Here is a 21,900-nt window from a genome sequence, read left to right as displayed (position 1 = left end):
TTTAGTATTTATTTTATCTCTAGTATTTGCTTATAAGGTGAACTTCTTTTTCAAAAAATATTTAGTGGTCATTCTCAGTTTTCAAGATACATCTTTCGCTTGTCATAGTCTGCCTTCAATAATATTATACCACTTCACATTATATCATGAGGTCCTTACAACCATATACAGTCTTGCAACACAATGATGTTTTGGTAAACCACAGACCCCTGTACTATTGTGGTCCCAATTATAATGGAACTGAAAAATTCCTATTGCCTAGTGACATCTGAACATCATATTTTTTTCCCAAGCCAAACTGCATCCAGCTTTATTAAAGATACTTTTCATAAACAATCATGGTATTTCAGGCAGGACATGGGCAGACAATCTTTAACAGTATACAACAACTTTCAAACTCCCTTCTTTAATGGACTACCAAATCAGAAAGCCACTATAAAAACCCAATGAAGTCTTCATTTGATGCTCTGAACAGGGAAGAAGTTTAGAGTGAGGGTTGACATTTCACATTTAGCATGCTGTTTGACAACTTTTCACAGGCCAACCCTGACTTTCAGGAAATGAAATGAAAATGGCAGAATTTGTCTGAAGATCCACAATCTATAAACGAAAACTGCTGTTCTATGAGGGGTGCCATCTCAGCGGCATCACTGACATACTGGTAACCAATTATTGGAGGTCAGGTCCCAACAGATGTCTGGGTTTAAGGGAGTTAAGTCTATGGTGAAGGCAGAAAGGGAGAAGAGGGCATAAAAAATGAATGTTTTTCCACACCACAAGGTGTTTGTACCAAGGTGGTTGTGTGTGTCAACATCGGGGAATCCCTCCTCCTGGAAGCCAAGAGGAAGTCTCTTAAAACTAGAAGGGAAAGGTATTTTCCCCACATCACTTCAGCTTTGGAGACATTCTATTAGTGATATATGCCCCTTTCCTCAAAAACAGCAATGAAGTGTTCTGTGTGCTAACAACATAGCTTAAAAAACAAAAAGCAAAAACAAAATTCTGCATTTTTATAAAACTTGATAAAAAATAGTATTTTAAACTGTACAGTCACCAGTACACAGTTATCAAAAATGCACACACTTCACTTGGCATCTCCAGCACCTTCAGCTTTCTGTGCCTGGTCCGTTTTGGCATCTCCATTTTCTGCAGGGTTATTCCCCTCCTTGCCAGCATCGACTTTTCCCTTTTTCCCTTTGGGAACCTTCTCTCCCTTCTTAGCTGGGGCCTTCTTAGGCTGGGGCTCTGGCTTTGGAGGAGCAGGTTTAGCAGACAACCTTGCAGGTCTTCTCTGGGGTTCATCCTTCACCTTGGCTTTGTCTCCTTTAGCCTCCCCTTCAGCCTTTCTCTTGGGCATGGTGGTGATGGCAGCGGAACTGAGGCGCTGGACGTGGGGATGGAGTGGCGCGCGGGCTTTGGTCGGTCCGGGGTCGTTCTTGCCTCTTCTTCTTCACACTGCTCCTGAACGTCATATTGTAATGCATGACTCAAGTGTTTGCTGGTGTAAACAACCCACTAAGTGCCAGCCGTATAAAAGTCTAGCACATGCAATTTTATATGTTCATAATAATTGATAATGGTGATAAAGGACCATGTTACTAGTTTATTATACTTTATTGTGCTATTAATTTTTTTGAGGCAAGGAAAGAAAAGATTTATTTAAAAAGAGATCACTTCCTACATGTGTGGCCTTCTGGGGTGCGAGCCAATGCCACATAGAAGATGCAAAGAATTGTACAGAAGTTAGATTAAAACATACAGTTTATTTAAAAGTAAATTCAAGAAAGAAAAGGGAGAGAGAAGATTCACCTCCCCAAGGTAGGGGAGGGGGCCAAAGCCAGGAAGCATGACGATAGCCGTAGCTCAAAGAACACATGACCACACCAGAGTCTAGCAAGGCAATCGCCTTAATTATTATTTTAGAGTATACTCTTTCTACTTATAAAAATATAGTTAACTGTAAAATGGCCTCAGGCGGTTCCCTCAGGTGGTGTTCCAGAAGAAAGCGTTGCTGTCCTAGGAAATGACAGCTCCATGCGTGGCATCATCCTTGAAGACTTTACAAAGGGACAAGATGCAGAGGTGGAGCACAGTGGGATCAGTGATCCTGTGTAGGCCTATGTGTATGCGTGTATCTCTGTTTTTCACAAAAATGTTTAAAAAGTAAGAAATTAAAATGAATAAACTTTAAGATACAAAAAAGCTTATAGAATAAGGACACAAAGAAAGAAAATAGGTTTGTACAGCTATACAGTGTGTTTGTGTTTTAAGCTAAGTGTGGCCAGGCATGGAGGCTTACGCCTTCAATCCCAGCACTCTGGGAGGCTGAGGTGAGAGGATTGCTTGAGCCCAGGAGTTTGAGATCAGCCTGGGCCACATAGTGAGACCTGGTCTCTGCAAAAGTTTTAAAAATTAGCTGGGCATGGTGGTGGCACATTCCTGTAGTCCCAGCTCCTTGGGAGGCTGAGATGGAAGGATCACCTGAGCCCAAGAGGTCAAGGCTGCGGTGAGTCATGATTGTGCCACTGGACTCCAGCCTAACTGACAGAGTGAGACCCCAACTCAAAACAAACAAACAAAAAACACCCCAAAACTGCATTTGTTATTTTATAAAGGGAAATCATCAGTATATTTTTTCTGGTCACTTTTTTTAAGAGTAACATTTTCGGGATTCGATTAATTTATAATCCCATGAAACTTGGAGGCAGCTAAAACAGAGAAGTACCTCCTAGCCCCACTTCATTCGCAGCCGATAAAGAAGATGGCGTAAGAGTCCATCAGATCAAGATCATAATGCCTGCTGATAAAGCTCTCCTGGAAAACGTGGCTAGAGTTAGCCCGAAATCATGCCTCTCAGTATTCTTCTCCAGAGACTAGTCCTTGGGACAACCTTGGAGTCTACAGAGCAGAACCCGTGGTCGGAACTTTGTACCCCTCCAGCTCCAGCGGCAGGGAGACAGAGTCAGACCCGTCTGGCTCCGCAGGCCCAACCTGTGGGTCCTGCGACAGGGCGGGAGGGGGCGGGAGACACCGGGCAGGTCCGCGGAGCAGGTCCGCGGAGCAGACAGGCACGCGCCCTCCTGTCTGGGCCTTCTCGCGAGTTTTCCTTCCATGCCTCCTCCAGTTGCGGGGGGCAGTGAACAAGGGATGGAGAGAGGCCGGTGTGTTCCGCTGCCACTCTTCCCTGCGGGGGGCGGGGGGGGGCGATCTCCTCTAGGAAAGCTCAGAATTTTTTTTCTTGTTTTAGCAAATGCAGCGTGGAAAGAGGTTAGCGTGCATTCACAAGCAGCACATGAGCCTTAGCTGACTTCTTTCAGTTTGTTGAAATGCCTATTCTTAGGTCAAGTCTGTAGTTTTTGCCTTTAGTGAATGGTCATAATTTTTAATTAATGTTTTAGTCCATTTTAGCCTGATTTATGTGTTGGAGTAAGCAAATCGTTTTAGAGGACATTATGAGAGAGCAACGTTATAGTTTAATTGCACTAAACAGAGGCTAAACAGTGTATTTTAGTTAGCAACTTTTGTAGAGATGAGGTCTTTTGCTAACTAAGGCACATTGTTTAGCCTCTGTTTAGTGCAATTAAATTATAACATTGAGATGGTTTTACTAGGGCTAGCTAAAATGTATCTCAGCATTCTTTTGTGTAGTCCCTCAAATTTAAGTATATGACGTAGCAGTGCTGTTGATTTTTATTGACAGGGAAACCATTGCTGGGACATATGGCTAATTTATAATATACATGGTTCAGACACTTAAAATAATAAACAAGTAAAGTGTAAATTCTGTTGACAGTAGGAAATTTAAAAGAAATACTTTCAGTACCATTATTAAGTGCTTTAACAAGCAGTGTATTTTTACCAACTTCACCAACTTGTAGTTCCTAATGATTTTATCCCTTGAGTGCCATACTGTATAAATTATGTTCAAGTAATGGAAATCTTTTTTAACTATTCTCAAGAACATATTATACCATAATTGGCCAAGTGCATAAATTTTCATTAATATATGAACATTGTGTTTTCCTCGTGGTCTCCCATCTGGTGCAGGGTTCTTACCAGTGCCGTGGTCGTCATATTCCAGATCTCATGGACTCCTGTAGGGCCAGCCCACCCAGGGAGCTGTGTGTGTGCTTGTTTGTTTCACAGCACTGTCCACCCCTCACATTCTGCTGCTGAAAGGTGGACAGAGACCATTCCTCTTCTCCCTGGTCTTATCCAGGACGAATTTCAGATTTTCAGCACCTCAGCTGTGCATTGTTTTTTCTCAGCTCAGTTGGCTGAGTGCCTTCTTCCTGCTGTTATGAATGATTCAGTGCTGACATCAGTGTGCTTGTCCCTACAGCCTCTGATCTACTGAGAAAGCTCTGCCCACAGTCCCAAACTTGGGGCAGCATGTTGGACTTGGCTCTGTGCTGATTGGAGGCCCCTGCCCTGCCCGGTGTTGGCTAGCCAGCATCTCCTATAATTAAGTGGTCCAACGGTGCTCATACGCATAGACCAATATGCACTTGGGCAAGACTGGGTGGCAGAGCTGACTGAGAAAGTGAGAGGAACACTAGAGGCATCAGGAGACAGGGACTCCTGGGTCATGATGGAGAGAGTTTCTACACTGCCTGCTTCCTGACAGATTTTCAGTACCCTATGCATCACCTAAATAAACACCTCTCCCACTTTTTATCAGTGATATGAGGAAAATCCTATGTATCAAACCATAAGCGTAACTCACAAGTTTTGTTTCCTCTAGAACATACTGAGCTGAAATTCAAGCAAATTAGGTCCTCACCTTATATAAGTCACCTTTGAACCCTTTAGCTCTAAACATACATACATACATATGGATATAGATATAGATATATAGATATATATAAATAGACACACACATATATATCAAAAGTTTTAATAGCTCTAATTTTTTCTCATTTTAATTTTTAACTTCTTGTGCTCCTAACGAGAAATCTGTTGACTTTTTTAGATGCTGAGGACATGTTCACTTCCAGACCTCTCAAAGCTGTTCAGAACCCTGATGGATGTACCCACTGTAGGAGATGTTCACCAAGACAATCTCGAGATCGATGACATTGAAGATGAGCCCATTAAAGAAGGCCCTTCGGATTCAGAAGACATGTAAGCACAATGTCATTGGTGAATACTGGCATTAACAGAGTTTCTGCATCTATGTTTTAAAGAGGATAACATACTAGACGGTTTTTTCTTTAAATTATTAACCTCTGCATTTATGCCTTCTTTTTTTTTTTTTTTTTAAGAGATGGGTCTTGCTCTGTTGCCCAGGCTGGAGTGCAGAAATCATAACTCACTGCAGCTTTGAACGCCTATGCTCAAGCAGTCCTCTTGCCTCAGCCTCAAGGTAGCTAAGACTACAGGTGTGAACCACCATTTTTTGTTTTTTTGTGGAGATTGTGTCTCACTATGTTTTCCATTTTGGTCTCAAACTCCTGACCTCAAATGATCCTCCTGCCTCAGCCTCGCAAAGCACTAGACAACAGTAAAAATGATCTAGCCCAGGGAATGGCAGCTCATACCTATAATCCCAGCACTTCAATAGGCTGAGGCAGGAGGGTTGCTTGTGCCCAGGATTTTGAGACCAGCCTGGGCAGCATAGATTCTGTCTCTGTGTTTATTTAAAAAGAAAAAATTATCTGTAGCTAACTTTCTGCTACTCCTTTACATTTTGCAACTTATTTAAGATACAGTCATGCAAATGTTGATAAACTTTATCAACCTCTTAATACCAGTTACTTAATCTCACCTGAGGCATATAAGAAAATGGTTTCCAGTTGTGTCCACTACCTCATTCACCACTGAGTATCTGGCACCCTGGCTTGTACATAGCAGTTGTTTGATAAACATTGGTTAAATTAATTGATGTTATCAGGATAATGACTGTTTACTGGTGAAGCACCACATGATACAAGGATTGCAGTGGGAAATTACGCTGTCATTAATATACCTATGTACTGCATGATGACATTTTGGTCAACAGTGGACCACATATGTGATGGTGGTCACATGAGATTATAATGGAGCTGAAAAATTCCTCTCCTAGGGAAGTTGTAGCCATCATAAAGTCAGACATGTGACTCACACGTTTGTGGTGACGCTGGTGTAAAGAAACCCACTGCACTGCCAGTCATATCAAAGTAGAGCACAAACAATTATGGACAGTACATAATACTTGATAGTGCTAATAAACTGTCATGTCCCTGTTTGTGTAGTCACTATACTATACTTTCTGATTATTATTTTAGACAGTACTCCTACTTTAAAAAAAAAGTTAGCCAGAGAGCAGCCTCAAGCAGGTCTTTCATGAGATAGTCCAGAAGAAGGCATTGTTATCACAGGAGATGACGGCTCCATATGTGTCATCGCCACTGAAGACCTTCCAGTGGGATAACACATGGAGGTAGAAGATAGTGACATTGATCATCTTGGCCTGTAGGCCTAGGCTAACGTGTGTGCTTGTGTCTCAGTTTCCTTTTTTTTTGAGTTGGAGTGTCACTCTGTTGCCCAGACTGGAGTGCAATGGCCGCTCCCAGCCACTGCAGCCTCGACCTACTGGGCTCTGGCGATCCTTCCGCCTCAGCCTTCCGAGTAGCCAGAATTACAGGCACGCGCTACCATGCCTGGCTGATTTTTTGATTTATTGTAGAGATGAGGTCTCGCCAAGTTGCCCAGGCGGGTCTCGAACCCGCGGGCTCAGGCAATCCACTCACCTCAGCCTCCCAAGGCGCTGGATTATAGACTGAGCCACCGAGCCCAGTGTGTCTTAGTTTCTAGCAAGAAATTTGAGAAGTAAAAAATAAAATTAAAAAATTAAATAGAAAAGGGAATAAAGAAATTGAAAATGTACTGCTATACAATGTATTTGTGCCTTAAGCGTTATTGCTAAAGAATAAAAAAAGTTTTTAAATATTGAAAAGTTTAAAAAGTAAAAAATTACAATATGACAAGGTTCATGTGTTATTGAAGAAAGAAAACTATGTTCTTAGAAATGTAGAGTACCAAAGTGTCCAGTGTTCATCAGTCTAAAGTAGTGCACAGAGATGTCCAAGCCTCCCCACTCACTCCCTGATCACCTCCAGTGTTTGTACGTCTGCATTCGTGCACGGTGATATCTGAGGGCTTCCCACCCACTCGCTGACTCAACCAGACAGCATCCCTCCTGCACGCTTTGCTCACACCGAGTGCCCATGACCGATGCCCACTTTTTCTCCTCTGTACTGTATTTTTCCTGCAGATTTGCCACATTTCTGTGTGTTTCGATGCAGAGATACTTCCCATTGTGTTACAGTTGCCCACAGCACTCAGTTCAGTCACATGCAGTACAGGTGTGTATCCCAGGAGACCAGCCTAGGCGCCTCACAGGTACACTGTCTAGGTGCATGTACATCACTCTATGATGTTCATACAACAGTGAAATCACTTGACAACAACACATTGCTCAAATGTCCTATCATTAAGTGACACATGACTGTGCTCTACAATTCCCAGGAAAAGGAGAAACTCCACGTCCACCTCTGCCATGTGTGATGGCAAGACCACGGCAAGGGGGTCAGCAGGTTGACGAGGATGTGTGTGTGTGTGTGCGTGCATGCAGGTGCACATGTGTGTCCTGCATGTTATTTGACTGCTGTCACAAAATTCCTTTCTTTGTGATTCATGAGGAATCTGGAGTTCAGGAGGGAGTTTAGCAGCAGCACCTCTGAGGGCTGTGGGCAGTGACAGCCCTTCAGGTGATAGTCCTCCCTGACCTTCAGCACTGGTCAGCCATCTGGCCCTCAACAAGTGAAATCAGAGTATTCTATAATGAAATGTTTGAGAAGGCACAGTACATTCAAATCACCTGGAGAAGAAGTTATAAAATGTTAGAATTCGGCAGGGCGCGGTGACCCATGCCTGTAATTCCAGCACTTTGGGAGACTGAGGCAAGAGGATTACCTGAGCCCAGGGGTTTGAGACCAGCCTGGGCAACTTGGCAAGGCTTCGTTTCTACTCGTAAATCAAAAAATTAGCCAGGCGTGGTTGCACGCACCTGTGGTTCCAGCTACTTGAAAGACTGAGGCAGAAGGATCACCTGAGTCCAGCAGGTCGAGGCGGCAGTGGCCATGAGTGTGCCACTGCACTCTAGTCTGGATAACAATGAGACTCCAGCTCAAAAAAAAAAGTGAGGATTTTTGTGATTTATTTGTAATTTTGTTTTAACTTAAGTTTCTTCTTTTAACTTCTGCCTTTTAATAGAAAAAACTTGTATTTTGATCTGATTGAAAGTATATGAGTCTCACAATTTTCCTCTATAATGAATTAGTCAGGACCATGCAACTGGTATATTTATTTTCCATTTTTTTGTTTTTGTTTTTCTTTTTTAAAAAACATTATTTGTTTATTTATTCATAAAGATGTGGTGTACAATTCAGGATTAGGTTGTTTTTGTTTTTCTTAAGTCTTGCCTTTTGTTTCCTAAATTTCTTATGACATTTCTTTAAAAATATTGCCTGTTTAAAATTTTTGGTAGCATTTGCTAATGACTTCAAAATTTGAAAGAAAAGTTACCTTTATATCTTTATTTTTTCTACTTGACTGCGGTCATTAATCACTTTAATTTTGTTTTTATTAACCCTGTCAAAGTACACAACAAACAACATTCAGCATCTATTTTTTTCTGGAGACAGAGTTTCACTTTGAAGATTCAAAATCTTTATTATTGACAAAGTGCTAAGGAACCGTTTCTTTCCCAGAATTTTTATAAAATCATTCTTTTTTTTTTTTTTTTTTTTGAGTTGGAGTCTCACTCTGTTGCCCAGACTGGAGTGCAGTGGCCACTCCTGGCCATCGCAGCCTCGACCTGCTGGGCTCCGGCAATCCTTCCGCCTCAGCCTTCCGAGTAGCCGGAATTACAGGCATGCGCTACCACGCCCGGCTGATTTTTTTATTTATTTTAGAGATGAGGTCTCGCTGCCCAGGCGGGTCTCGAACCCGCGGGCTCAGGCAATCCACTCACCTCAGCCTCCCAAAGGCGCGGGATTACAGGCTGAGCCACCCAGCCCGGCTATCATTCATTTTTAATCTGAGTGAACCGAAGCTTATTCGTAGCTTGGTTTCTTTTAATTACTAGTTGATAACAGAATTTTGTTTTAAAATTTAAGTTTGAAGTCTTTAGTATTCATAGAAAATGTGACAAGGAAGTTACTTTTAAAATATGTTACTCCATGCTTATATAGGGAAATTTTATTTGATGTTTGTCTTTGGAAAATATTTTTGGTCCAAACTTTATTCGAGGTGTTAAAATAAGAAAACCAACTAAAAAGTGGACTCAGGGCCAGAGTTGTAAGTACCTGAAGTTTTCCGAGTGTTCATTTTGTAAAAGATCTTGATCTTCGGATACTTTTCTTACAGTGGCGGGCTTAGCAGCCTGGCCTCCTCCTGCACATCTGCAGAGGGCACTTGTTCCTGCAGACGAACCACTAGGAGACGTCACCCACAGCTCCGTGTTTAGTCTTGTGCTCCTGGTGAGAGAGGGCGTGCCTCAGTCCGGCTTGTGGAGCTGGTGCTGCCGGAGGAACGACCTGAGAAGGGACACACTCTCTCTCTGACTCCGATGAGTCGCTTGCTTTTCCATACCTGCTGCAAAGCCACATTGTCGGCATTGGTGCACATAAGTACGGAGTGAGCATGCTTGCACATAAACAGATTGTTTGCTTTTTCTGTTATTGGAAATTTTATTGAGTCTGTTTATATTTCATTTAAATACTGTTTATATTTTAGTTCTTTAGTAAATGTTTGTTTGATTTGAGTCTAAACTTTTAGAAGGCCTAATCAGCTCACATGTCCTGCTGAGCATTGCTTTCCTGGTAGATGAAATCCTGAATGAGGGCACATAATCTCTTTCGGAAGACTTCAGACACCTGCAGCCTCTGTTAACTCTAACTCCTGTCTACAAATTTTTCCTCTGCCTGCCCCTTAGGAGAAAGGTACAGACCATGAGAGGAAAAGTCCATGAGTCCATGTCCTTGTTTTGTATAAACTAAGTGGTCAAAGAACAAGCCTCCTTCCTCTGTCTGCCACTGATTGGCTGCATGGCCCTGAGCAGGTCATTAAACACTGTGGTTCATGGATTTCTTGCCTCTAAAGTAAATGTTGTGTGGATAAAACTTAAATACTAGGATAAAACTGCTGAATAAACTAAAGTACTACATGAATGTAAGGTATCATTTATATAAATCAGTTCATTCCAGCATTTGTAATCCCGTGAAAAGAGAATTAATCTTCTGACCAATAGTTTGGCAACAAGATTCTCCAGTGAAGATTATAATGGTTAGTATAGTCTTATTACACAGGAAATTCTACTTATTATATATTTGGGAACATTTTCAAGTATAAGCATCTACAGATAAGTTTTCTGGTGACCATTTTGCTCATTGGATCATACTGATACACTGAACATACAATTCTCCAAGTACTGTTACTTCTAAAAGTTCAAATGCCCAGTGGGCACTTAGGTGGAAAGCCTTTTGTACAGTGTACAACCGTTGTATACCACACAGAGATTTTGAAAATTTCCAACTACATGAAAGAAAAACATTCGAGTATTAAGTATTTGTTTTAGAAAGTACATGAAAAACCCCTGTAATCTCATCTCTTAAAAACGCTGTTTCATCCGGGCTCGGTGGCTCAGCCTGTAATCCCGTGCCTTGGGAGGCTGAGGTGAGTGGATTGTCTAAGCCCGTGGGTTGGAGACCCGCCTGGGTAACTTGGTGAGACCTCATTTCTACAATAAATCAAAAAAAATTAGCCGGGCGGTAGTGCGCACCTGTAATTCCGGCTGCTTGGAAGGCTGAGGCGGAAGGATCGCCGGAACCCAGCAGGTTGAGGCTGCGGTGGCCAGGAGTGGCCACTGCACTCCAGTCTGGGCGACAGAGTGAGACTCCAACTCAAAAACAAAAACAAAAAAAACGCTGTTTCAAAAATGTGAGTAATGAATGATATTGATAGTTATGTGATTCTCTTTGGCAAATCAGCACCATTTTAACCAAGTTGCCTCTTGGCTGATACATTGTAGAATATGTGTTTTGTACTGTGGTTATCAGTGGTATTCGTCATCAGTGTCTTTGTGAAAATCAACATGGGATTCTTTCAGGTTTGTCTTCTATTAGTACGCATATTTATCTATTTTCTTTTTTAATTTTTGTTTTAAAGATGTGGGGTACAGTTCAGGGTTAGGTATACATATGGTCACTGCACAGGTAACGTTTGGGCCTTGCTGTGGTCCCCACTTCATCTGGCTTGAGATCAGGCACCCTTATGGATGAAGTGAAGTGTCCCACCCCCGCAGTTTCCCGCTACTACCAATCTCTTTCTTGCAGTATTATGATAACTGTTCAGGGTTCGCTTATGAGTGAGATCACATGGTGCTCAGTTCTTTGATTCTGTGATAGATCACTGAGTATGCTAGACTCTAAGTCCATCCAAGTTCTGTTTGATTTTTTTAAAGTGCTCTATAAAATACTTCCCTCATGTTGGAGTTACTATGTGTATTAAGACTAAATATAATTAAGGTTTGTGTATATATATACATACACATATGTTAATAAAGATAGCAAATTGCTTAAGAGATATGTGAATTAGTGTCAAATTCTAAAGTTCATGTTCTTATTTAGATGTCATATTTCTTTTTTTCTTTTTTTAACTAATTTTTTTTAACTTTAAAGATATGGGGTACAATGCAGGGTCAGGTATACAAACGCTCATTATGCAGGCTCCCTTGTGGATGAGGTGTGCCCCCTTCCCCAGGCAGATTTCCCACGACTGCCAATCCCGCTTCCCCATCTCCCTCCCTGCAGTTTCCCGCTACTACCAATTGCTTTCTTAGGTACCACAATAGTTGTTCAAGGTTAGGGGTGAGAATGCGTGATAATCGTTTCTTTGTTTCTGTGAAAGACCTCTCAGTATAGTCTGTAAGTCCGTCCAGGTTGCCGTGGCGTTCAGGATTTTGTTCTTCCTTATGGCTACGTAAGATTCCATCGTGTATATGTACCACATTTTTTAAATCCAGTCCTATCTATTTATTTCCATTAGTCCTTTCAAGCAGAAGGCAGGCCCTGTGTGTTGAGACGAAGGCACATTTCAGAGTAAGGTAAAGGTTGGGGGATGATCAGCTGCACTGACTGCACGTTCTAAATTCCAGTGTGTTTGAAGAGCCAGACCCAGACTTGCGAGAGCTCCAGGCCTCGATGGAGCAGTTGCTGAGGGCGCAGCCTGGGGAGGACAGCGAGGAGGAGGCGGAGGCGGAGGCGGCCCTGGGGAGCAGCGGCGCGGGGCTGGCCGCGGGCGTGGAGCCGGACGACAGCCCCGGCAGCGAGAGCGCCCTGGACGAGGAATGGCGCTCGGGTGCGTGTCCGCCAGGGCCTGGGTCTCCTCGGCGTGTTGCGCGCGTGGGCGCCCTGGGCCTTCCTGACGGCGGAGGCGAGCCAGCGTCGTCCACGCGGAACGACACGGAGGCCTGCCGCGGGTCTCTGCCCTTCTCTGTTCTTTTTCTTTCCACGCGATGTGCTTCCTTCCTTTTCCTTCCCTTTAAGTTTTCCATGTACTCCCTGTTAAATTATGGAAATGCTTTTTTGAAGCATTTGGTTTTTTCATCTTTTCTCCATTTCTAACTTATTTTTTCAACATCATAGAGGTAACTTGAGTTTTCGTAGCACTCTGTGTTTTAAAAAGAGGTGCCATGGATCATGTTTAATCAGCAGGGCTGATTCTGAAAGCAGTTTTAAAATCTTGTCACTCTTTTTTTACGTTTGAAAACTATTCTGTGTGCATAGCATGACCCCTAAGATGTGAAGAAGATGTGTGTATCATGCATCTTTGGGAACAAGAGCTCATGAGGAAAGGAAAGATCCTTCCCGTGTTATGTATCTTGAGCTTGTATGAGATGGCATACTTGGGGCGTGTTTCACACCCTCTGTCGCAGTGGTGTTTTAGGTCGCCTGCTCATGCGTGCCCTTCTGTGTTAGGGGCCATGGTTGTTATCCACCTTCTAAAATAGTAGTTAGGGTTAGTTGCTTCAAAGCAGAACACAGAAGTACCCTTGTCTTTTCTTTATTAAATAACATCTCTAGGGATGTTTTTATTCCAACTTGATTTCCTGGTTATGTGTATAAAAGATTCCCAAAGTAACAATCTTGTTAAGACGTATTGAACATATTTTGTTCACCTGCATAAATGGCAGGTATTATAGTAAGAAAAACTGTTTTTATTGAAACTAAAAATAGTCTGGGTCAGTGATATTATTCATTTGTCATAGGATTTTAGTTTATTAGGGTAAGATTTTATTCAGTCTTATTTTTCAATCATAAAATATCTTTTTAAGAACTAATTTTGTTTTTCAGATAACAGTGATGGTGAAACTGCCAGCGAATGTGAATATGACAGTGTCTTTAACCACTTAGAGGAGCTGAGACTTCATCTGGAACAGGAAATGGGTTTTGAAAAGTTCTTTGAGATTTATGAGAAAATAAAGGTAAGTGAAATGTCAATTAAAACATTACTTTTAAAATGTACTTTGAATACCTGAGAAATGTTAATAAAAAGAGAAGTCTAAGACCAGGCACTATGGCTCAAGCATGAAATCTCAGCACTTTGGGAAACCGAGGTGAGAGGATTGCCTGAGCTCAGGGGTTCGAGACCAACTTGGGCAACTTGATGAGACCTCATCTCTACAATAAATCAAAAAATCAAAAAATAAGCTGGGCATGGTAGTGCACGCCTGTAGTTCTAGCTACTTGGAAGGCCAAGGCAGAAGGATTACCTGAGCCCAGCAGGTTGACGCTGTGGAGACCGTGAGCAGGCCCCTGCCCTCCGACCTCGGGGACAGAGTAAGACTCCAACTAAAAAAAAAAAAGTGAAGTCTGTAATTAGAAAAAATTGGTCAGATATTAATTTATTTTGGAAATTTGATATAGGCTATTCATGAAGATGAAGATGAAAATATTGAAATTTGTTCAAAAGTAGTTCAGAATATTTTGGGAAACGAACATCAGCATCTTTATGCCAAGATTCTTCATTTAGTCATGGCAGACGGAGCCTACCAAGAAGGTAAGATTTCCTCCCATGTCTTTGTCACTTTCAGTGAGTGTGAGAAAACATGATGACAGATGCAAGTGCTTGAGCTTTCCTCACACCCATGTTGGCACTTCTGCACTGGGCTGTGCTACTCTTCAGCAGCTGTAGAGTTCACTCTGTTAGATCCTCGTATTGACCTAGGCCCATATTTTTACATTTAATTTATAAATAATATTTGAATGGTGTTTTTAAAAATCTTACTGGACAGATTTTGGGCAACTGTAAAAATCAAAATAATTCCTATCAAGGATGTAACATCAAACTTTTAGACACATAAAGCAATACATAAAATCTTGAACAAGAATTTATTTCTGGAATACTTGCCCCAAAATTAATCCTGTTACTTTAATATAAATTCTCAGACTAAAATTTAGGGTTTTAAATGTTGGTGTTTAATTTTAGCAATATAAATTTTTTATAACATTTATGTATATTCCATGCAAAATTTTTTTGTATATTCATACCAAAAAGTTTAAGATTGCATTTAAAAATATATGTAGTACAAGATACAATTAAGTTTTAAAATGTTTGAGCAAGTCATTGTATTGGGCAAATGAGTATAGAGCCAGGAATGAAGTCAGAATACACGGTGTGCATTCAAATGTCTCTGTATTTTCTGAAAACAGGAAGCAAATTTGATGGTGTCTTTCTAGCAAGGCAGAAAACCTAACTACATTAGTCACAGTAGTTACGAGACAAAACATGTTAGTTGCTCAGAGGAAAACTATTTTTGGTATTGAAATCAAAGGAAAAAGGTTCCCATGATCTTTAAGAAGAGGTGGGCATGGTCACGCAGTGCCCCTCGGACTTGAGAAACATGTAGATCTTTCAAGGGGAACAGTTTTATTTCAAGCACAGGAATCCAAGGGTCCATAGACCCCAGTGAAAAACTCAAGTCTTTGTTCTTATTTGCAGATCTCCTGATTGTTTATGTAGAAAATTTAGAGTCTACAAAAAAAATTCTATATCTAATAAATGCGTTTAGCAAGATGGCAGAATACATGATTTACATACATGGATCAGTTAGTTATATTGCTATATACTAGCAGTGAACACATGGATACAAAAATGTTTAATTGCTTGAAAAAATGAAATACATGGGTGTAAATCTAACCTAAGATTTTTGTAAAACTTCAGCAGTATTTGTATGCTGAAAACTAAATATTGTTGATGAAAGAAATGATAGTATATATAAATAAATGGAGAGACACTATGCTCATGAAAAAAATCTCAAGTCAGAAAATGTTACTGTAAAATAGATATTTCATTTTTCTAAATATTAAAATATTATTTTATGAAAATGAAAATACAGAATGTAAACCTTCTCTGGAACTTGTGGGTTTCCGAATTTCTGCTTTTATTGAAAACTTGGACCTCATCTTATAAATAAAACAGTGCTACTGCCGGGTGCAGTGGCTTACGCCTTAATCCCAGCATTTTGGGAGGCAGAGGTGAAAGGATTGCTCGAGCCCAGGGGTTCGAGACCAGCCTGGGCAACTTGGCAAGACCTCATCTCTACAATAAATCAACAACAACAAAAAATAGCCAGGTGTGGTGGCACTCGCCTGTGGTTCCAGCTACTTGGAGGAAGGCTGAGGCGAAAGGATCACCTGAGCCCAGCAGGTTGAGACTGTGTTGGCTGTGAGCATGCCACTGCACTCCAGCCTGGGCAACAGAGTGAGATTCCTATTGAGAAATAAAAAATAAATAAAATAAAAGAATGCTGTGATGGAATGAAAAATATCCTCAGTAATTTTCATGGGTCTGTTTCTTATAATATGTCCTGGTGTAAGTTCATGGCACAAGGCCAGGGAATGATTCCATTTAAGGAACTCTGTAGAGCACATCAGGCCAGTTCTGTTTCTGTTCAGATTGCCCATCCTTCAGGCAGTTCTCCATCCGCGTTGTTTCCACGGAACCTTTTGTAAGTAACCAGCAACAGTGTGCTTAGCGTTCAGTCTTTCTGACAATTATCTGGAGCGCTTTTATTCTGCTTTACCTGTAAGTGGGGAATGGTGACAAACCAGCTGGTTCATGAGGTAGAAGTGACGCCCTCTCTTGACAGCTGAGTGACTTCAAAAGACCTCATGCCTACATAGGCCATTACCCTACATGGGGCTGAGTGCCAGGCTGGAATAACGCCCCCCTCCAGAAGATGAGGACCCCAGAATTCTGTATCATGGAGCCTGGCAGTTATTCCTTTAGGCCAGAAAAAGATGTAACACAATTAGTCAAATGCCTACCCTGGCAGTCTTTTAAAAAAACTCTTATTTCAGCCTATAACATATTATAAATGACTCATATGCCACCAAAGAAACTGGCTATGAAATGAATGCTGCATCATCTGAATAAGTTAGCTTGCTGTCTTGTATTGCTAGTCAAAAGAGAGTTAAATGTTAGTCAGCGGCTGGACTTAGACTAATAGTTTGGGAGTCTTTCTAAGTGCAAGGAATTAGCCCCGTATGTAGCTGCACAACAGACAGTTGTCTCTTAGCTGCGTCCACGAGTGGCAATAAAGCCATGTCATCTGCATCTGGTGCGGACGCACTTTTGTTCTCTGTGTTGGGGAAGGGAGGGCAGCCTTTTGCCAGCTCCCCCCAGGTGGGATCAACTCATTAAGGTGCAGCTTCAAAAGAAGATGATCAAAAACACATTTCTGTTTACAGTGGAAATTATCTGAGTCCCAAAAAGACAGCTCAGCGGTATAATTTGTGTACGAGGTCCAACAACTAACTTCACAAACTCATCCTAGAAAAAGTGCTCCATAGCCCACTGCCGAGTATCACTGTGGTCACCTTTGAAGTACTCTCTTGGGAAGCTCTGCACCAACGCCAATGCCTAGTCCGCTCATCACAGCAGTTTTGGAACTCTTTATCTGGAATGGCCATCAGAGCTGTCATCATACTACCCTTGGTTCCTAAATGTCATCAAATGTCTTTCTTTCAATATTTCCTTTATCTTCGGGTGAAGAAAAAAGTCATTTAGGGCCAGATCAGGTGAGCAGGAAGGTGTTCCAATACAGTTACTTTTACAATGCTGCCAACATAAGCGCATGGTAGCAAGTTCGCGAACTTCACTGTCAGACCTCAACAAATAACAACAGCTCTGATGGCCATTCCAGAAAAAGAGTTCCAGAATTGCTTTGATGGGTAGACGAGGCACTGGCATTGGTACACAGCTTCCCATGGTCACTTTGAAGGTGACCGTAGTGAGACTCAGCAATGAGGTATGTACTGCTTTTCCGAGGATGGTTTTTCCTATCATCGGACATCGTATGCCTAGGAGAGAATTTATATAAAATTAAAGTTATCTTTTGCTTGTAGATGATTTTTGCTTCCTACTTTATTCTGTGTTGTACTTTCTGACTTTTTACAGTGAGTATGTGCTATTATAATAAAAATACATTTAAACAATATTGGGAAGGGAGGGGGAGGAAAAAATAAATAAAACAATATTAAAGTTCGTCTCCTTTAATGTGAAAAGTGAGTATTTTTTTTACTAAGTAGATACAGTTTGATTTGAAATGAATTACTTTTTTTTCTTTTTTCTGCAGACAATGATGAATAATTCTCAGAACATTCTTTAATACTCAACTAAATGAAAGCACTTGAATTTGGCTCATTGGAATAATAAGCTTCAGTGGAATATACAGAAATTACTCATAAAAATCCCAGATTTAAGATGGATATGCTTATTGCATGAAAAAGACAGAGGAAGATGCCATTTTTCAATGAAGATTCTAGTATTTTATATATTTTATTTTGTTCCTTGAGGTCTGTAGTTAAGTCCTGTAGAATGTATACTCCATTAAACCATCCAACCAAAGCATAAGAAACGTTGACCCAGAACTCAGCTTAATGGCTTTGAAGATTCACTATGCAATAAGGTAACTGACTTTTAGCAAACGTCTTTAGGTCAGAGGAATTACCTGTGTCGTGGAAAACTTGCCTGTGGTTTTCCCTTTACGTCTTTAAGCATGACCTTGTTTTCTGCCTAGTGCTCATTTTCATCCTGGCCAGCAATTTTGCATTAAATAACCTTGCCAAGGGCTCTACTTAAATCTTTACATTTTGAAGATGGAATTTTTAGCCTTAAGGTTTATATTCTCAAGACCTCTTTCAGCCAGTGTGTCTCTTGAATTAGCTCAGTGGAAACAGTCTTAGAAATCATTGAAATATTTGATTATGAAAGAATAGCAAAATTCTGTTTCAAAAAAGTTGGTCTACTGCCTCTATTTCTCTTTAAGGACCAGAATCAGGAATATTATCTCTAAAAATTAGTCTGTGGTTCTCAACATTGATGTTGCATACAGCATAAAGTTGCCCTGATAGTTTTTAACCTCCCTTCACACATGTGCTCCAAGGATAATATAAGGTTAAAAAGGAAAAAGGACTCATTTTTATTTTGATTCTGTAACAGTTTTGGTAACGGGTTTTCTGAAAGACAATGTTTGCCTCTTGTTCTTTTTCCCATTGTGAGAGGGTGTCGTTAGGCCACTAAGATACTGGTTACATGGCTCAGTTGCAATATGCCAAGTATTATGGTTTTATCAGAGATGTCAACAGTCCAGATGTTTTTAGTAATAGAAGCAATATGTTTGAACCTCTGAGTACAAGGCAGCCCGATTGACATAATATGTCATATGAAAAATAAAATCTTATCTTGTGGCACTACCAAGTACTATGTTGAATTTATTATGTATGTTTTTTCTAACACCTAGAACTAAATATTTGACTTTTATATGTTTGTTTATTTTATGATATTACTATTAAATTTTTATTTTCTACCTGAAGTATGCCCCTGATTGTCTTTTATTTATTAGCACTTTTCTCAATAGGATGCTTTAACATAGAGTTGAGAATACCTTTGCTGGCTTTGTACGTAATGATTTTCTTTTCTTTTTCCCCTTAATGGAAGAAGATTTGAATTTCTGCACTTTAATTCTGTACAATCCTGAAAGATGGTAATGATTTAGGGGAGGTTATTTGTTAATTCTTCAACTATTACAACTATTAGAAAAACAAGAGTATGACACAATAGAAGTTGTCTCAGCCATATTTCAAAAGATGTCCTATATGCAGGAATAAGGATGGCAACTCAGATTTGAGCCATCTTCAGTCAGTAGGGAGTGGCACTGAAGTGGCACCAAGCCAGGTTGTCTGTGCTGGAGGGGCGAGGCCATTCTTGTTCATAAGGTCTGTGCCAGGTGTTAGAGGTGACATGTGGAAGCATCTGTAGAACCCAGACTGCTAGAACTAGAAAGGGCTATCGAATAATTTAGTCTTACCTTCACTTAACAGGCAAGGACATTGAGTTATAACATGAAATTACATCACTTGCATGAAGGGTCAGGGTCAGATCAGTTCCAGGGCCTTACACTGTTATTAGTTGTACATTCTTTCAAAATTTATCTCCTCCAGGCTGGGGCACGGTGGCTTACACCTGTAATCCCAGAACTTGGAAGGCCAAGGCAGGAGGATCGCTTGAGCCCAGGAGTTCAAGACCAACCTGGGCAACATAGTGAGACTTTATCTCTACAAAAAGTGAAAAAAATTAGCTGGGCATGGTGGCGCACACCTGTAGTCCCAGCTACTCAGGAGGCTGAGGCAAGAGATCACTTGAGCCCAGGAGTTGGAGGCTACAGTGAGCTATGATTATGTCACTGCACTCCAGCTCTGGCAACAGAGTGAGACCCTGAATAAAAAATATATATATTATCAAAAACAATGAAGTCAATAAGAAAAGGTACACTTGACACTAACGCACTGATAATTCTACAGCTGCTTCCTATTTCTAGGAGTAGCACCCTACTCCAATTAACCTTGCTGCTAAAAACAGTTTTTAAATGGTAAAGCTCTCCTAAGTTCACACATATTCTAACCCTTGTTACTTTGTTGTTGCTGGATCCGACACAATGTGTGTTTGATCCACACCGAAAAAATACGAGCTTCGGAGAAAGTTCGGCCGAGAAAGGCAGGTGGAATGCCGGAGGAGAAAAGCCGCTTTTCCCCAGGGGCGTCCGGCGTCTCGCCCCTCCGCGTGGCGGCTTCGTGTGGCAAAGGGACGGAGGCAAGACGGAGGGCCAGCCGGGGCTGGGGCGCCAGGCGAGTCCGTGGGGAGCCCTGAGCCGAGGCGGGACTCCCAGGCTGCGTCTCACGGTCGGAAGAACTGAAACCAAACTCAGCTCCAGACTCAGCCACTGTAAGAGAAAAGGACAAAACGTGTGGCAAATCGTGGCCACAGACCAGCCTTCGGAGGGTCCTATGCCTTGAGCACCAGCACCCGCATGGACTCAGGAACTTGAGATCTGAACACAGTCTGAGGCGGGCCCCAGCGTGTCATGCCCCCGGACAGAAGCCACTTTGTTACCTCTCTGGAAGGAGGCACATTTATTCTGCTTTGAAAAGCATGGCACATAACCGTCCAAGAGCAAGGATGGACGTGGAGTCGCAAATAAAATCGTACATGAGATGTCAAGACAGTTTAAGTGAGAGACAGCAGAAACAGGATCTGCACAGGCTTTAGATGTTAGAGTTCTGAGAGATGTATTATGAAAGAACTAGCCGGGTGCAGAAGCTGACACCTGTAATCCCGCTCTTTGGGAGGCATGGGCAAGAGAACTGCCTAGCCCAGGGGTTTGAGACCACCCTGGGCTACTTGGTGAGACCTCGTCTCTACAACAAATCAGAAAATTAGCAGGGCATGGTGGCGCGTGCCTGTGGTTCCTGCTACTTGGAAGGCTGAGGTGGAAGGATTACCTGAGCCCAGCAGGTCGAGGTTGTGGTGGCCCTGAGTGAGCCACTGCAGACCAGCCTGGGTGACAGAGTGAGACTCCACCTCAAAAAAATAAAAAGTAACTATGCTCATTGTTTTTAAACATGATCAACAGACTTGAAAATCTTAGCAGGGAAATAAAAACTAAATGATATAAATTGGAAGATGAACCAAATAGAATTTTTATATGTGAAAAACACAATAACCAACATTTTAGGACACACTGGACATGGTTGGCCACAAACCACATGGCAGAAGAGAAAATTAAAAAACTGGAAGGAATGATCCATGATGTAGCACAGAGAGAGAGAAAGATGGGGAGAGAGAGAAGAGATGTAGATGCATTGAGATCTGATGTGTCTGATTGGAGTTGCAGGCAAAAAGAAAGTAGGGTAAAGTTATGGGAAGAAATAGAGCCTGAGAGTTTTGCAGAACAATTGGAAGACATCACTTGACAGACTAAAGGAGCCCAGTGAATTTCAAGCCGAATAAAGTAAAAGAAGCGCACAACTAGTCTCTTCCAAGTGCAACTGAGAAAATCAAAGACAAAAAAAATCTTCAGCCGAAGATTAAAAGGCATACTATTTTCAAAGGAATGCCAACGACCGACAGTTGGCTTCTCCACTGTAGTATGAAACAGTGGAACGGTTCCTTCCTGGGGTAGAAAGAAGGTAACTTGTTCAGGGTTACAGTCGACTGTTGAGCAACACGGGTTTGAATTGCCTGGGCCCACTTACACGTGGGTTTTCTTCTGCCTTCTGCATCCCTGAGACAGCAAGACCAAGCCTTCCTCCTCCAGCCTATTCGTCGTGAAGGCGAAGAGGAGGAAGACCTTTATGATAACCCACGCCACTTAATAAGTGGTCAATATATTTTCTGTCACTTGTGATCTTCTTAATGTTTCCTTTTCTCTAGCTCACTTTATTGTAAGAATGCAGTATATAATATGCGTAACATGCAACATGTGTTAATACAGTATGACCACTATCACATAGC

The 21,900-nt window shown here is 41.5% G+C and overlaps 1 protein-coding gene and 1 pseudogene across 1 annotated transcript in view; one reads left to right on the top strand and one right to left on the bottom strand.

Annotated features, from left to right (window-relative positions):
- The window catches only part of NEK1 (NIMA related kinase 1), a 159,493-nt gene extending 140,571 nt beyond the window's left edge, over positions 1–18,922 (top strand). Inside the window, exons 31-35 of the mRNA XM_008074769.1 lie at positions 4,973–5,124; positions 12,200–12,402; positions 13,398–13,528; positions 13,971–14,103; positions 17,684–18,922. Coding sequence (XP_008072960.1) covers positions 4,973–5,124; positions 12,200–12,402; positions 13,398–13,528; positions 13,971–14,103; positions 17,684–17,697 — 633 coding nt within the window. The 3' untranslated portion in view covers positions 17,698–18,922. The remainder of the gene's footprint in view (positions 1–4,972; positions 5,125–12,199; positions 12,403–13,397; positions 13,529–13,970; positions 14,104–17,683) is intronic.
- LOC110594645 lies at positions 1,085–1,357 on the bottom strand (annotated as a pseudogene).
- Positions 18,923–21,900: the final 2,978 nt, after the last annotated feature.

This window comes from Carlito syrichta, unplaced genomic scaffold (genome assembly GCF_000164805.1).
Source record: "Carlito syrichta isolate Samal-C Ts95f unplaced genomic scaffold, Tarsius_syrichta-2.0.1 Scaffold317482, whole genome shotgun sequence".
NCBI classification, from domain to species: Eukaryota; Metazoa; Chordata; class Mammalia; order Primates; family Tarsiidae; genus Carlito; species Carlito syrichta.
Note: the sequence above shows the minus strand (reverse complement) of the source record. Positions and strands in the feature narration are given on the sequence as shown.